The 17,636-nt window shown below is 34.1% G+C and overlaps 1 protein-coding gene across 1 annotated transcript; it reads left to right on the forward strand.

Moving 5' to 3' along the window:
- Positions 1 to 1,395: 1,395 nt before the first annotated feature.
- On the forward strand, positions 1,396 to 17,291 carry LOC102803054 (arylsulfatase B-like). Its single transcript, XM_085505643.1, has 18 exons — positions 1,396 to 1,428; positions 1,661 to 1,748; positions 4,317 to 4,578; positions 5,966 to 6,007; positions 8,423 to 8,525; positions 9,800 to 9,851; positions 10,011 to 10,114; positions 10,673 to 10,794; positions 11,193 to 11,260; positions 11,474 to 11,575; positions 11,779 to 11,839; positions 13,245 to 13,342; positions 13,545 to 13,693; positions 13,859 to 13,920; positions 14,295 to 14,418; positions 14,718 to 14,788; positions 15,746 to 15,880; positions 16,639 to 17,291. Exons 2-18 carry the CDS (start codon positions 1,692 to 1,694, stop codon positions 16,857 to 16,859), a joined length of 1,833 nt encoding a protein of 610 aa, XP_085361769.1. The 5' UTR covers positions 1,396 to 1,428; positions 1,661 to 1,691; the 3' UTR covers positions 16,860 to 17,291.
- Positions 17,292 to 17,636: the final 345 nt, after the last annotated feature.

The following is a 17,636-nucleotide window of genomic DNA, read 5'->3' on the forward strand; positions in this document are numbered from 1 at the left end:
TTCCTCTTCCTGTGAATAAGGACCCTATTATAATCGTGTGTGTTTTTCATAAAACAAGAAGTAGACATCGAATATCACAAATCCAGTGCCAGTCAATTATTACGTGGTGTAATGTTTTGAGAGACAAAGAACAGTCGATTGATAAGAATCAGTCGCTTCTAGATTTTAAAAAGTTTTTCTTACCCGGGAAAAACATTGCCTCAGTGACAATAATGAGCATGCGTTATAAATTGCCTACGATAACATTTTATACACGCTGTTCTACACATTTTAGAGAATATATCCGTGTGACAGGCGTCCATAGCGTGTCGTCGCTTACGAACGTGCGTTTACTCATGCGCCTTTGCGTTTTTAGCGTTGGTTTTTATTGCCGCTAAACACTCAAACTCCACTTTAAAACAAACCTAAACCTCATCTTATGATCGCTACTGTATTTTGTTTACTGTCCAGAATGACAATTATAACATGGGTGACCACTGATTTTGTCTCATGATTTTCCCGTGTTCTGAATTTGTGGCACTACATTCTCTTAATACAAAACATGATCTGCCCTTTTTTTGCATTTTAAAATAATGGTCTATATCGTAGATATTATTACTTGTAGGGCATTTGAAAGACATAATTTCATAGAGCTATTGTTTCCAATGACGCCCATTAACCGTGGAACAAATGCCTTAGTTAAACATACCTTCAAAATATCACTCAACAATCGCGCTTTCCAGGTCGTTATTTGGTTTTCTGACTAACAAGAGAAAATAGTGGCAACTATTGCATTGACAGTTAGCTTACACAGTGGATACGCCATATGCTGAATAAGTAAAATAAATTGGATGACTTGCAAAAACGTAATGAAAACAAGGTTTACAAAGTGTATTACAAGTAGAATGATTATTCCGACATATGTTTGACTGCCGTGAAAGTACGGGGGAGTGAGTGACAAGATACAGTGTTGTGTTTTTACAAACGCGTTCAATCGAATTTGTTTTCTCTAACACCATAGAATTATTATTAGCTGTTGCAACTCTTGTCAGGAACTAAGACATTAAACAGAATAATGGGAGATTAAATCATTTCCAGTAATCTCGTAATCTACAGCAGTGGACTCGTGAACAATTATTTTCATTGATATTATCATATCTTTGTATCAGTCAAGTAGGTACAACAAAAGCCATTGTGAACACGTCACCCTGGATGTGGATATAAAGCTGTCGGTTTCTATCACTCCACCACTTGTGCGTGGAGCAGAACTGGTACTCGCTCACTTAGCGGTAAGCTCTATTTACACCTTCAACAAGAAGATTTGTTTAAAGCCAGTCAGTACATATTTGCATATGTGTCTAGATATATATGTATATATTTGGTCTGTCTTTTCTGAGGAGATTCAAACTACGCTATTTTGGGGGAAGACATTTTGGCGTTGTCATGGCCGTGAGTTTGTAATTATATTAGTTCAAAATCAAATAGCAAGCTTCACGAATTAGACATACAAAAGTGGCAACGTATGTTTAGCGATAGCAAGAATAGACACATATTACGTCTTCTTTAACCACATGATCAATTCGAATCTTTATAGGTGGTCGGTGATTTTCCATTGACTGAGTTGTTTATTTAACATATTATTAGCAAATGCGTTAGTGTCTTCATATTTATGCAATTACAGATTTACACATCGACAAGACCTATATACTGAAATGAAAGGATTTGGACTGTTTCTTCTAATATGCAGTGTACCATTGAGTTGGGTTCATGTAAGTATTTAGTATATTGTGCTTTAGATACCTAACGTACTTTGTGTCGATAGTTTAGTATTGAAAGGTTACTAAAAAGCGCTTTCTAATTTAAGAATGGCATTCCCCTATAAAAAGTAGCACTGGAACTCTGGTGGGAATACTTTCCAGTGAAACATTTTGTATTATGGAACAGTTTCTCGTGAGAAAAAAGGTTCATAATCAGTGACATTTGAAGTAGGCAATACTAGTCTTTTATTTTTTAAATTATAATACAAATTTATGTAAACCTTCTCGCAATTAACTCATGCATTACAAAGCAGATTGTGTGATTAAATATTAAGATAAACAAAAGGTTATCAATAGTAATTAGGCCAGGGTAACTTCGCAATACTAGGAAACGCAATATAATTATTTTTAAAAACATTTGTTTACGGAAATAATCAGAACGGGATGTCCAGAAGTGCAATGTAATTACGCATAATGAATTTGACGTACACTCATTGATCATATTTCCAAATGCTACCAACAGCGGATTTTCTGTAGTTGTTTGTAATTGTAGTTTAGTTGTAGCTAGAAAACCAAGACAGATAATGAAATATCGAGACGCGATCGTCAAGCATACGACACTCCCGTCCTGTGCAAACCACGTTCATTCGCATGGTTGAAAGTACTTATCATAGTAGAAGTAAAAAAGAACACAATAGAAAAATTGCCTGTCAGAGATTCCCTCAGACAAATATTTGTATGACATATGCACTACCTCTGCCGTTTTACCTATATCTAAGCTTTCAGAATATGTGTAGGTTTTTATAGTAGCATGCATCGTAACTTCTAGAGAATGTCAACTCGTTTCATCCCTGTTACTTTAAAACTGTGATTGATATTGATATTAAACACACATGGAGAATTAGGAGATGTGATTTAGATAATAAATTTATTTTCTCAAATTGGGTTGCTCTTTAAATAAGTGCCAATCGATTATATGTTGTCCGGTTGCCGTGGAAACAGCTATTTTAAAACGATTCTTGAAAGGTGTTGAACAAATTGTAATGAAATATTCAGAAAAGTTTATTCTTATAGTATCAATATTTAGCGAGATCTGGAAGTGCTTTCCATGAAAACTACAATTATGGGGATGATTCCTTTATGATAACTGACACATTTGTGGACAAACTTCTCTAAGAAGGAAAGGCTCCATATGTAACAAGCAACACTAAAGTAACAAGCTCCGATTATCGGTTATATTTTGAAAGAGATCTGGATCCCGTTGCCATGACACAGTGGCCCTTCTTAAAGGATCCTTAACTATCCACGACTCAATTTGAATGAAAGGGAATATGTTAATATGATAAATGTGTGTTATCATAAGAAAACATATTCATACGATAGTGTATTAGAAAGAATAAGTGCTTTGCATCTATGATGGGATTTTCCACTCACAAGCGTGACTTTAGTTATTCATGTTACAAGTCATTGACATGAGAGGCCTATTAAAATAACAATCCATCGTGGTATTATATAGATTCTTTGAAGGCTTTTCATTTTCTAGAGTGTACGTGAAGCAAATATTCATTTAGGAGTCAAGCGAAGACCAGAAGGAGAACGCACAACACATACAATTGGGAGTAATGCATGTCCATAGCGCTAGCGAAAGTCTTTGAATGTAACATAGCATTAAAGAACGAATTTGCTTGCCCATGACACTGCTAGCATCGTTATTTAGAGAGAGAAATTTGTAAGCATTGTTCATTCGCCTTTGATCATGTTTTTCATTGCCTAAACGCTACAGTGCTGTAACTTTAATGGAAATCGTTGAGTAGAAAAAAACTAAATTGTGGCCCGAACACTGCTATATAAAATGCTGTGTATATGTGACAGACATGCTATTTTTCACCAAGCAAATACGTGTTCTATTTAAACATTCATATACAATATAATACATTAATAACAATATTAAATTGTTGACAAATTTTACTAAAAGATATTAATGTGACATCACCATTTACCCTAGGGTATTACATCAAAAGACACTTACTCCATTTGTGTCACTCATCTTTCAACATATTAATTGTAGAGGTTCAGTTTTTATTAAGGTGTTCTGAACTATAATGTACTCATATATATTCTTATCTCATCTATCAAGTGACATAGCGGTAGTATTCCCCTGTCTTTTACAAGCATTGCAATAGATGGTCGGCGCTTTTTTTTAAATGGAACTGGAACTTGTAACACGATTTCTTGATTCTTTGTGTTTCGGAATTGAATTTTATTCGATAAAACCATTGTTAACAGTACTAGTAAATCCACCAAGACAATAGGCTTGTGTGTGTGCAAGCAATTAAGGTCATCTTAAAAGTAAATTCATCCTTTAGTATATACAGTATTTGATACTAACAATATTGTATGATAAATAAAAGTCGATGGAAATGTGTATTATTGCTGTTACGCTGCGTCTAATTAGCGTTGTAAACGTTATTTCACAAGTCTATCAGAGTTGACAATTTCCTGTGTTGACAATTAACGAAATTATACCTGATCTCCTAAACGTCGGATTATTCCAGATTTCTTTTGTTTTTAAATCTATAGGGACACGAAAGTGGATATACGAGCAGTTCAGAAGATAGCCATGTGAATAGTCACGAAAGTGGAGATATGCATATTCACGAAAGTGGAGATACGCATAGTCACGAAAGTGGAGATACGCATAGTCACGAAAGTGGACATACGCATAGTCACGAAAGTGGACATACGCATAGTCACGAAAGTGGACATACGCATAGTCACGAAAGTGGACACAAATCTCGACACAGCCATAGTTCATTTTCATCAGAAGAAATACAATGCACAGGTTAGTTAATTCACGTAGAAAACTAATACATAAACCACCTGCAAGAAGGCAGTAGTTATCTGACTAAAACTACACGCTCACTATTCAATGTAGTCCTTTCTACTGTGGAAACGTGTGCAGGCGCACCACGATTGCAGCACTGTTGTGTTTGTGTCTATTCCTCGCACAGCAATTTAGAAGCGAGTTTCTCGCCTAAAGAGACTCTGTGTCACATATTGGGACGTCAATCAGTCCCGAGAACATCTCAATTCCAACAGCGTCGCAAATAAGCCTAAACAAAATGGTTCTTACTCCCTTTAAAACCAGCCTAGTCATTCGTTGAACATATTTATTTAACATGTATCCTGTGTGGCGTGTTACTGTATATTTCACGCCCAGAATATATCAACATAAGGTTTAAATTTAAATTAAATTAAATTAATTCAAATTAAATTTTCAGCCCTGCTTCATTTACACACATATCAACACCTCTGTATGGGGATGTCAAAGTCAACGGCACACCATTTTCTAGATCCAATTTCAGATAATCACAGACAAACTGTCTGTGTATGTGTATAAAATATACTGGGCACTATACAAAGGTACCCAATACATTACTATGAAAATAGAAAAAGAAACTCAATCTTACAGTTTCTTGTGATATAGTATCCCCTGATTACAAGTGAATTTAGAAAGCGTCACCGTTAAAAATACGTAGTGGTAACAAAATATTAAAACATCATTGGTAACCTACGTCCCAAGACTCGCGGTGTACACGAAACGTACACGATGTTCTGCCCTCGATGCTATTACAGGAACGGTCATATGAACTATAGCATCGCCTGAAACTGATTGTGAGGTTGTTAAAACAGCAATTGCTTTAACTTATCAGACGTTTTTCTCCGATTTTTATTTTTAATAAAACATTACCTGTGTCGTTTGTAAATGTGTACCAACCATCGCCAAAATAAGGACACTGAAAGCTTGTCATATACGCTATATACCGATCTTGTACATTGAATCACATGCAAGCGAAACAATGATGGCCCCGGGTTGCGTCTAGGTCATCAGAGGGCGCCATCCAAAAAAATCCAGTTTTGTCAAGCAAACCTTAGAATTTTCAAATACTTTGCCATCTTGAGTTTCTCTCTGACTGTCTGACACTGATTATTTCTTGTGACACCTTCTATAGTAGTTTGCGTTGAGTGACACCATTTTGTACTGTCTTCATCACATGACCGATTTCAAAGAAATTACTACTCCCGACTTCAATTTTTCTTGTGTAGCCTTGTGTAGGATAACTACACTGTGTCTGAAATAATATTCCTGTAAAATGTGGTCATTTTTATATTGTTATATTTTAATAGAGCAATGTTCTCTAACTGACAACGTTTTTTTTTTCTCATAGAAAGCAGACCTAACATTGTGATGTTTGTTGCCGATGATTTTGGTAAGTTCTCAAATTGCATTTCACCATTCTTTCGATCATATGTATTGCATAGTCTATTATTTTGACAATATATCTCAAATGCTTTTCTCTTGGTCAATATGTATTACATGTTCCATCTTTTGGATACTATGTATTACATTGTCTATCTTTTGGATACAATGTATTATATTGTCTATCTTTTGGATACAATGTATTACGTTGTCTATCTTTCGGATAGTATGCATTACATTTTAAATCTTTTGGATACTATGTATTATATTGTCCATCTTTTGGATACTGTGTATTATATTGTCCATCTTTTGGATACTATGTATTATATTGTCCATCTTTTGGATACTGTGTATTATATTGTCCATCTTTTGGATACTGTGTATTATATTGTCCATCTTTTGGATACTATGTATTATATTGTCTATCTTTTGGATACTATGTATTAAATTGTCTATCTTTTGGATACTATGTATTATATTGTCTATCTTTTGGATACTATGTATTATATTGTCTATCTTTTGGATACTACGTATTAAATTGTCTATCTTTTGGATACTATGTATTATATTGTCTATCTTTTGGATACTACGTATTAAATTGTCTATCTTTTGGATACTATGTATTATATTGTCTATCTTTTGGATACTATGTATTATATTGTCTATCTTTTGGATACTGTGTATTATATTGTCTATCTTTTGGATACTGTGTATTATATTGTCCATCTTTTGGATACTATGTATTATATTGTCTATCTTTTGGATACTGTGTATTATATTGTCTATCTTTTGGATACTGTGTATTATATTGTCTATCTTTTGGATACTATGTATTATATTGTCCATCTTTTGGATACTATGTATTATATTGTCTATCTTTTGGATACTGTGTATTATATTGTCTATCTTTTGGATACTGTGTATTATATTGTCTATCTTTTGGATACTGTGTATTATATTGTCTATCTTTTGGATACTGTGTATTATATTGTCTATCTTTTGGATACTATGTATTATATTGTCCATCTTTTGGATACTATGTATTATATTGTCTATCTTTTGGATACTACGTATTATATTGTCTATCTTTTGGATACTATGTATTATATTGTCTATCTTTTGGATACTATGTATTATATTGTCTATCTTTTGGATACTACGTATTAAATTGTCTATCTTTTGGATACTATGTATTATATTGTCTATCTTTTGGATACTATGTATTATATTGTCTATCTTTTGGATACTGTGTATTATATTGTCTATCTTTTGGATACTGTGTATTATATTGTCCATCTTTTGGATACTATGTATTATATTGTCTATCTTTTGGATACTGTGTATTATATTGTCTATCTTTTGGATACTACGTATTATATTGTCTATCTTTTGGATACTATGTATTATATTGTCTATCTTTTGGATACTATGTATTACGGTGTCTATCTTTTGGATACTATGTATTATATTGTCTATCTTTTGGATACTATGTATTATATTGTCTATCTTTTGGATACAATGTATTACGGTGTCTATCTTTTGGATACTATGTATTATATTGTCTATCTTTTGGATACTATGTATTATATTGTCTATCTTTTGGATACTACGTATTAAATTGTCTATCTTTTGGATACTATGTATTATATTGTCTATCTTTTGGATACTATGTATTATATTGTCTATCTTTTGGATACTATGTATTATATTGTCTATCTTTTGGATACTATGTATTATATTGTCTATCTTTTGGATACTGTGTATTATATTGTCCATCTTTTGGATACTATGTATTATATTGTCTATCTTTTGGATACTATGTATTATATTGTCTATCTTTTGGATACTATGTATTATATTGTCTATCTTTTGGATACTATGTATTATATTGTCTATCTTTTGGATACTGTGTATTATATTGTCCATCTTTTGGATACTACGTATTAAATTGTCTATCTTTTGGATACATGTTATATTTTCTGCATTTGAAGATTTGTAGTACATTGTTTATCTTTTGGATACTATTTATTGCATTGTTTATCTCTTGGGCGATTTGTATTACATAGTCTGTCTTTGATCACCATCAATATACTAGGAATTCTGATGGATGTGTAGTCGTTTTATAGTGTCTTCTTGCTAGTCCATTTATTTTGTTTTCTTATAAAAATTAATTCATACAAAAATAAGCTAAACGATTGTAAAGAAGCTAATTTGCTTAATTGCACACCCAGGCATACCGATGACACACTTTTTATTATCTCCTAATTATACTAATTATATCCTGGTAGATTATTTATTAGTTGTAACTAGTTGTCAGTCTCTATTGCTTGACGTGTTAATTCACTGTAATAATTACTGATAGGAATCTAGTCTGTTTACGTTGTTATTCTTTCATTACCTCAATTGTTGTATATTTTGCTTGCAGGTTGGAATGATGGTAACATGAATGACGTCACTCCTAACATTATACGCCTAAGCTCAGAAGGCGTCAAGTTGGATAATTCATACGTTTCACCGACAAGTTCACCGTAAGTTTTTGACAATTTCTTCTAGATCACGATCTCTAATTTAACGTTACATTGATGTATCGCACCACAAAACCTGAAGTCCCGATTCATTAAATAATTCAGTTGGAAAATGTAACTCAACACACACGAACTAAGGTGTTCCTGACAGGTTTGTGTATGTTTTACAAATTTCGTATATTGCAGTAGCCGGTGTGTCATGTGTGGTCAACGAAGGTGTTATAAAAAAAAAGGTTTTTCTTTTCAAAGATGTTATCAGCGAACGCTACCAATGGAAGTGCACTATTACATGCAATGTGTATAACCATAAATTTATGGTAAACAATCCATCGGGCACATTCGTTTTATAGCGACACATTGAAAATCTTTTTTAATTAATTGGAGGGGAATTCTATCAGTGGTTTTTATAGATCTTTTGAGAGATCGGCACAGTTGAAAGGGTGATTCCGTATGTTTTCATGATTGGGTTTAGAAAATTAGAAACGGTGAAGTCTACATATTCGATTTTAAAATAAAAACGCGCCTTCACGAATGCTTGAAACTATGTATATGTACTATAGAAACATTCGGATTTACAATCTATATCAATAAAATAGAAAGATGAAATGTATAAACTGTTTGTTGTGTTTATTTCGTGAGGTTATATGCCTTATGCGATGTTAATAGCAATGGTGCACAATGTCGTATGGTAGCGCTGTTCTATAGTATGTTAGTATGGCTGGTGGCGCACTTCACAACACATATACCATCACCATCACCATCACCAGGCGTTGTTATCTGTTTTGCGTTTATTAAACCTTTCTTATAAATCGCGCACCTGATTTGTTTTCTGGGCATGTTATAAGAATGATATTGGAAACATAGAATAAACGAATCAGAAATGGAAGTACTTACCCGTTGTCGAATATGGATGTCATCATATCAAATAGAACACGTCCCATGTGATGGAAAGCTCTTCTTTTGCCTGATGTAAAAGGGACATTGATTGTTAATCTCAGTATTCGAATGAGTGTTTTTTTAAATTGGCTCCAAGATGTCGGGCTTATTTTCAATTTTACTGGATATCGATACTGAACAGTTACACCTACGGAAAACAATGCATCGTCATTTTTTTCATTTTCATCTTTGCAACCCAAACAAAACTCGGGATACTGAATAATTACTGTAATAATGTACTTGAAAAACAAACGTGCCAATAGAGCATAGAACATTTAATAGTTTAAAAAAAGAAATTATTGTTTAGAAATCTATTTATTAAAACATGGTTTATTTCGCAGGACAAGATCATCATTGTTAACCGGATATTATCCACACAGAACGGGAATGCAGGTGAATATACGTATCTCAGATCGATAAACAATTGTTGTTACGAGGGGCCCTAACAACTCGACTAAGTTCCCGTAGATAGTGCATGAGATCGAATCTATCAGAATTTACTTAACAAAAGTATACACTTCTGAAGTGACATATATTGTTGTTATTTTTCAGTATTATACTATATACCCACATGAAGGTTATGGCTTACCGGTCGACTTTGAATTGTTACCTCAGAAATTAAAAGAGCTTTGCTATAGTACGTACGCGATTGGCAAGTAAGTACAGGCTGAAATGCGATGTCCGCAAGCTACATGGCATGACACAATTGACTCCCCGTGTGTGACAGTGTTTGATCGGATGACTCAAAGTCTGAAGATTGTCGATTAGAGGTAGTCAATTTGTTCACATATATTCAATTGTCCTAGGGGTCATAAGTTCAAAACACAAAGGAAACTCTAGTTTATTTTAAAAATATTATTACACCTAATCCTTCGATTCAACTAACGCCGCTTTTTATAAAATCGAACTGCATACCTTTTTCTAATATATTTAAACAATTTCAATCACCAAGACTAAGTACAAAAATATCGTGCTCAAAAGGTAATCACACTGGAGTATTTTGAAGTGGTCTTGTTCCACATATCAAATTCCTACTTTCACAGTAGAGTTGATGAAAATGAATGTGCGGATTATGAACATATACAGGACGTAAGTTTAGATAATGGTTTTGTATTACATTAATCATTTTGTTGTGTTAGAAAATATCATAACGTTGTTTTTTCCTCGTCTTGTACTTGGTACACGATACTATTTTTTCCATCTCGTGAATACAGGTGGCATTTAGGTTTCTGTGCTGATGAATACCTGCCGCAAAACAGAGGATTCGACGAGTTTTACGGCACATACACAAGTGGTGTGGATTATTTCGAAAAAACGTCAAGAGACCCGCTCACTGGTATGTAGTGTTACTTAATAAATACTAAAGATCAACACATATCTGACTTGCGGGTGAATGTTTAAAGTGTTTATAACCTTAATGCAAATGATGGCTGTATCAAATCATGCTGGTGTACTGTGTAGAATAATTGCTATGTGTGTTTGACATTAAAACCCACTGACTAAAATCAGTTGCTTCTGATAATGTTTAACCACATTTTACATCTTACAAAAACAATGTTTGTTATATTTTGTATCTATATTACATGATTAATGTAACAGTTTTACATAATGTATTAATAACTTTATTCGTTTAAGTGTTTTAAAATATAATGAACCATATATATTCGTGCGTGGTGGATTTTCGTGAAATATAACGTAATTATATGATAAAAATAATGATATTCATATTCACAGATGAATCAGCGTATGATCTTCATCAGAATAAAAAGAAAGTAAAACCTAATGAAAACAAGTATTTGTCGGTAAGTGTAATCTTTTGTATAACATACCAATCAAATAGAACTATTTAATTATACAGTTTGTTTGTATTCATTTCAAACCCTCGTCTCCGTCTCGGACAACATATTATGTTAACGACCTTTGTTTGGAATCATCATGTCTTCCGCAAACATTCTTCTTAAAATATAATTATTAATGAATTAACATCAGCCAAATTATGTTATTATTGTCATCAGGAACAATGCTTGGAAAAAGCCACTCGCTATATTGACAAACACGATACGGACACGCCGTTATTTATGTATTATGCGTTTCAATTAACAGGATCTCCTCTACAGGTATGTATTATCACCAGAGCAAGCGGTGTTGGGTTGTTATCAATAAACCAATACGATATTATCTTATTAAGGTTGTCAATATCCATCTGTTCATTCTATAGTTCTGCTTCAGCGGTTGACATTATTGGATTCATGCATAATGTAGTCATTATGAAGAAATTTTCTAGAAGTATAATCAGAAAAAATATACGTTCTCGTTTTAGGTGCCCCAAGACAAATTGGATCAATTCAGTCACATCAATCCGGAAAGACGTGCATTCATGGGTAAGACAACTGAAGTGTACTGAGAATAATCGAACATTTCCGACACATGCACCCAGCCAGTTTCAAACCTGTAAATTTTAATAAATTTATAGATGGAACATGCATCTGCTGATAACGGTTGTGCAAGCGTCAAAAACTACATTGCACGCAAAACAGAATTTTCAAGTAACAACAACATGGGGTACTGAGTATAATGACGTTAATGGCGGTTTGTGAACATTCACAGCATCTTCATGAATATACCTCATATATACAACTTATTCCCATACGTAGATTTTATGTATGTTTGTATGTTTGTTATTTCCGAGATTCGGCTTGTGCAGTATTATCATCTAGTATTTCTGTGTGGTGTTCACGACTGATTGTTGCTTTGCTACATATAACCACAATCATTCCTGTAAACATCTAGCTATAAATAGTTTCAATTGTGTACGTATGACACATTAAGGTAGAGATGCAGGTTTGTGGACACTTGGGAGTGGTTTTTTTATTATTCAAAAAGTTTTGGCTGTAGACTGTTAAAATTTTGTAGAATTGTGAATAGTAGAACATACTCAAAAAACGGTTTTAAAATATAGATAACGAGGTGAAAACATTCCCTCTTTTGAATGCTTAGCAAGATTTAGCAAGGCTGTACATAAATAATGAAAAAGAAACATGGTGAAAAAAGACATGACGGCATCTCCATGTTATGCACTATATTTAACTTTTAACAAAACGATAATACATTTAAATTTGGAACTGTTACAGCCATTTTAATTATGAGCATTAGAAAACTTCTTACTGAGTGAATTGTTATGTAAATTAGCAATTATCTCAGCTTCTTTTTAGTGCACATCTCAGAACTTTAAAAAAAATAGCTCCTAGACGCTTTGACCTTTTGTTTTGAAATTTTCACAAATGATTGACAATGTTTCTATTTTCAAAACGCCGTCGGGGCATTGTTTTTTGTTGAACAGTGTTACAGCAATCTTACAGACAACTAGTCTGGGTGTTAATTTATGCATAAACTTGAAGTAGTGGAATTTTAGCTGTTGCCCTGCAAAATTGACAACTGGTGGACAGTTTTCAAGACGGCACTTTCTTCATTGTAAACAGATGTACCCATACACCAATTTTGACAGGAAACAGTAGCATGGTTTAGAAGCTAATTTTTTTTAAATCACTTTTGACCAAAAACACACATTTTTGTGCATATTTCAAACTACAGTGTCCATAATAAAAAAAATACAAACAAAATTTTAAGCTTTCCGAAAATATATAGTTTTGTGGACAAGGGAGGTCATCTTGGTTTCCTAATTAACTAATTACAATACCTGTCAGGTAAACTGCATCTCTACCTTAAGCTCAGTTGTATAACTAACGGCCATACATAACAATTGATCTTTTTTCTTTTAATTTACAGCAATGGCTTCCGTGATGGACGATGCTATACAAAGCGTAGTCGATGCTCTTGAGGATAAGGACATGTTGGACAATACGTATATCGTATTCCTCAGTGATGTGAGTATCGACCAACACGAATGTCGTGGTTTGTATAGTAATAGAAAAATAAGGCCCGAATAAGAATAGAGATCAGGGGATAGCCACTCCCTACATGAACCCTCTCCAAGAAACATCCCTTTCGACTAGCAAATTGTAATTGTTCATTTCAATGTTTATTTCTTCATAAGTTCCTATTAATACATTGTTCATATTTTCTTAGAATGGAGGCGAAGTAACGAAGGGAGGAAACAACTGGCCACTGCGGGGCAATAAGGGAACACTATACGACGGGGCCATGCGTACCCCAGCTTTTGTTTGGGCCAAGCCTGGAACTGGCTTGATGTCCACTGGTGGAAATGTAGCTTCTGGGTAAGTTAATAGGAATTATATAAACGAAACTGGTGTATATTGAACTAAATTGACAAAACAAATATTTCAGCATATTGCTTTTTTTGGGTAAGCGTATTGCGGATTATTTCCTCAAATACTTCTACACTTTCACGAATCAATTGCATAATTGTTTCTTCATATCAGCTTCATGCACGCCGTTGATTGGTTTCCAACGATTCTTAGTATCGCAGGAGGTACTAATACCGGTACGTTGCAATTGATTGTCAATTGATATGTATGATATTTAGAACTTAGTTACTATAGTTGGTCTGGTTATTGTGTTTGAATTTAGTTCCCATTCTCTGTTCATTTCCTGGACATATTGTGTTGCCATCATAGTATGAAAATGATAGACTATGAGTGTAATATTTGTTGAACAAACACAATGCTGGTTACGCTGCATTAAACAAATGGAAAATATTTTTGATGCATTTCCAAAAAACAAAATTCATCCAAATCTAAATCAAATGTATACGTAAAATTGTTGTTAAAGTGGTTTGACCCGATGTCCATTTCTACTGTACTCGTTGACAACACGGGCATATTACAAACTGATGTACGAGTACTGTTCTCATTTCAGATGTAAACATGGATGGTAAGGACCAGTCGTTAATGCTGTTGGAAGATGTGTCTGTACATCTCCGTACTGAGTTCCTGTACGCGTTGGACGAAAGCATGAACGCAGCAAACAAGAGAGCTTATAGGTAAACTATGCAGTCAGTGAAATTGTTACATAAATTATACAATACCATCGCTTATATCTTTTGTATTAACGTGCGGTTAATAATCATTAAACAATAAACCAACAATTTCTCATCTGGTGAGAATCACATGCATTATTCAAGTTGGAGCATTTTGTGTCATATGTCACTTTTCTCCAGTCCCTAATTGTAATCAACTATTCATATATTTTCGGAGGTATTTATTTCAGTTACAGAACAGCGTAAGCCAACAATGCTCCTGTTCACGGCTTTGCATACGAATAATTTGTTGTTTATTCTAGGTTTGGAGATTTCAAACTTATCGAGGGTGAGCCATCATATATGTATCCAGTGAGAATCAATGACGACACCGGTAAGTATGAATGTGCAAAGCTCAGACTCGTGGACATTAAACTACATTTTTCATTTTACAAACTTCAGTCGTAGCTTGCACAAACATTTGTGAGTTTTTGAGCTATTTGTAGACAATGGTTCGGAATTTATCTGACGGTAAAAAAGCCGTATTTTTTAACGAAACCGTAACCATCTTGTTACTAAGTGAGTTTCACAGATGTACACATAGTTGGGGGTCATGGAAATGACCATGGTAGTTATTCAATATGGGTTGGTATTGCGGTGTTTCAAGGTTCGAATAGGCGTATCAGATTTTGGGTGCTTACTACTGCGTGTTGATGTTAATCGGGGATCATCATTGAGCTAGAATTACGGCGTGCATAAATGACACATCTTTATTCGTCAACCAATAAGCGCGTTTCTTACTGTTTGCCGTGACCGTGATTAACACGTGTTTGCAATGCTTTCGTAATTAACCAGGAGGGGTGGTTCTTTGGACGGGTGGCTCTTTCCTAAAATGTCCCCTTAAATTACGAGTTCTAACATTTGACACCCTCGCCAGTAACAGACACACACATACTGTTTTTGGGAAGTAAAATTAACTGTTTTATTATAGTTTGTGAATTTTTAGTTTTGTTGGCAATTACTGCTTCAAAGCTGCATGCCCATCAATGGTTTTCATGTGATTCTGATCGAATTTTCGATTGCAACCAGTATATGTCCACTTTGGCAACCATGCTTATACCAGTCTGAGAGGGCTAGTACTAAAAAACATTTGAGCTTTGGAGACTGATGAAGGTATTAAGGGTGGCATGCCCCTTTTATGACAACCATCAAGGTCAACGTAATATTATGAAATCGAACAAATTATCTCTGACAATATTAGCTGTGACGTATGACAAATATATGACTGGATAGTGGAGTTTATAATACCCATGTGACATATTCGGTGATTGTATTTTATTCATTATTTCAGATGAGGTTTTTGATGTTCCTTCCGGTGTTAGCAGCCCTGTGATCTCTAACTACACGATCATTGAGGCCCCAGGGGAAACACCACAGCCAGACCCCGCTATGTCTACACCTTATGTACTGCTGTATAATATGATCGGTAAGTTCTAGTTTTTGTACTGCCCACTGTTATTTGATGTCTTAAACACATAACGGTCCTATATAGTGAGCATTCATGTACTCCCCTCATATGCATGTGACGATTATGTATTTTTTCCTTAATTCCAAAAATTCCTAAACATTTACAAGTAAGAAGCAATATACATATTCGCATTTATGAACGTGTAGGGAACATACATATAAAATTGAAGTGTACAACTATTAAAAAGAAACGAACGCAAAACTGTTGTAGTGTTGATAATTAACACTTCACACTAGGTTATTCAAATTACAATTTCGTTTTTCTTGTGTAATAATCTCATTATCATACATATAACGGATGGTGAAATCTACGTTGATTTTAGACATACAGAAAACCCATCTAAAACAACAAAGGCTGGACAATAGTGGTCCACGGCACGTTATTCTACCGTTGAAGGACTATACGTTATATGCAAATGTGTCATTCTATAAAATGATAAAAAAACATGGAGTATTATGTCAATTTATATATCCTATGATGATACAGAAGCATTCACTTAACTGGATTCGAATTGCCTTTCTAACACAAATGTATTACTGTATATGTAAATGTCCATCGAAATGAGAATGCGAGCAACGAGACTTGTATTTACGTCTAGAATAATGTCCACTCTTGTCATCGCGTCCAATATTCCCATGATAGATACAACCCTCACTTTACTTGTGAAATCCCGATATGTAAATGAGTGTCACCCAAGATTTCTTCTTTCGTTTCAGATGACCCTGCCGAACAAAACAACCTCGCGAACAAATTTCCGGAACGCATAAACGTTCTCATTATAGGATCGAAAATCAATATGCAACGAAATAAAAGGGTAGACAGTCTGAGGTTGAATGAGACTGCATGGAACAAAGATATGACCGCCTATAACAAAATGCTTTCCAAGGGTGTCTGGAAGTCGGGATGGTGCTCTCCCATCAGTCTGACATCTACTTAATAAGACCTTTGCTCGGCCTTTATAATTTAATATTCAGTGGCGTTCGGTAATCTGGGGTGTCGGCCTGCAGTGCCTCCTTAGAAATGCTCATATCTATCAATGACATTCCATCCTGTAATTTTCAAATGTGCATTTACAGGAATGCACAAATACCCTGAACAGTAAACCACTAGAGCAAGATTTTTATCAATACCGTTCTTGGACTTCATTTGTTTATAATCTCTGTAATGTTAGTTGTGAGATAACACGACCATTTCCATTATTGCACTGCTATACTATACTATTCCATTCATTCATTCATTTATTTATTCATTCTTTCAATCACTCACTCTTACATTTATGTGATGCAATGTGAATTGTAGTTTTGTGTTCACTGTTACTTGTTTTTCTTGACCTTGTGTCTGATAATAAAATATTATTTTATAAATCGCATATTTTCATTGTGTCTGTATTGTAAACTTTGCTTGTAAATATGTGATAACAGAATGCAATGAAACTTGAGCTCAAACTTAAATGTGTGTTTGTCCACGGCGGATTTCACACAATTCGAGGGTCTACACAGGCTCAACCAAACTTTCTATGTTTCGCTGTAAAATAAGAAGTCTGCCTTTGTTTTGTTTGAGTAATCCTAGTTAATTAACACTAAATATCAATGTATTGTAACTAATAACTGGAGAAACAATGTTATTTATTAAAGTTGTATTAGCCTATGACGTATAAAGTAGTATGCGCCATATAACAAATGAAACATTTAGTGTATCTGATTCAGTCTTTAGC

The sequence above is a fragment of the Saccoglossus kowalevskii genome, chromosome 1 (genome assembly GCF_978046115.1).
Source record: "Saccoglossus kowalevskii chromosome 1, keSacKowa6.1, whole genome shotgun sequence".
Taxonomy (NCBI): domain Eukaryota; kingdom Metazoa; phylum Hemichordata; class Enteropneusta; family Harrimaniidae; genus Saccoglossus; species Saccoglossus kowalevskii.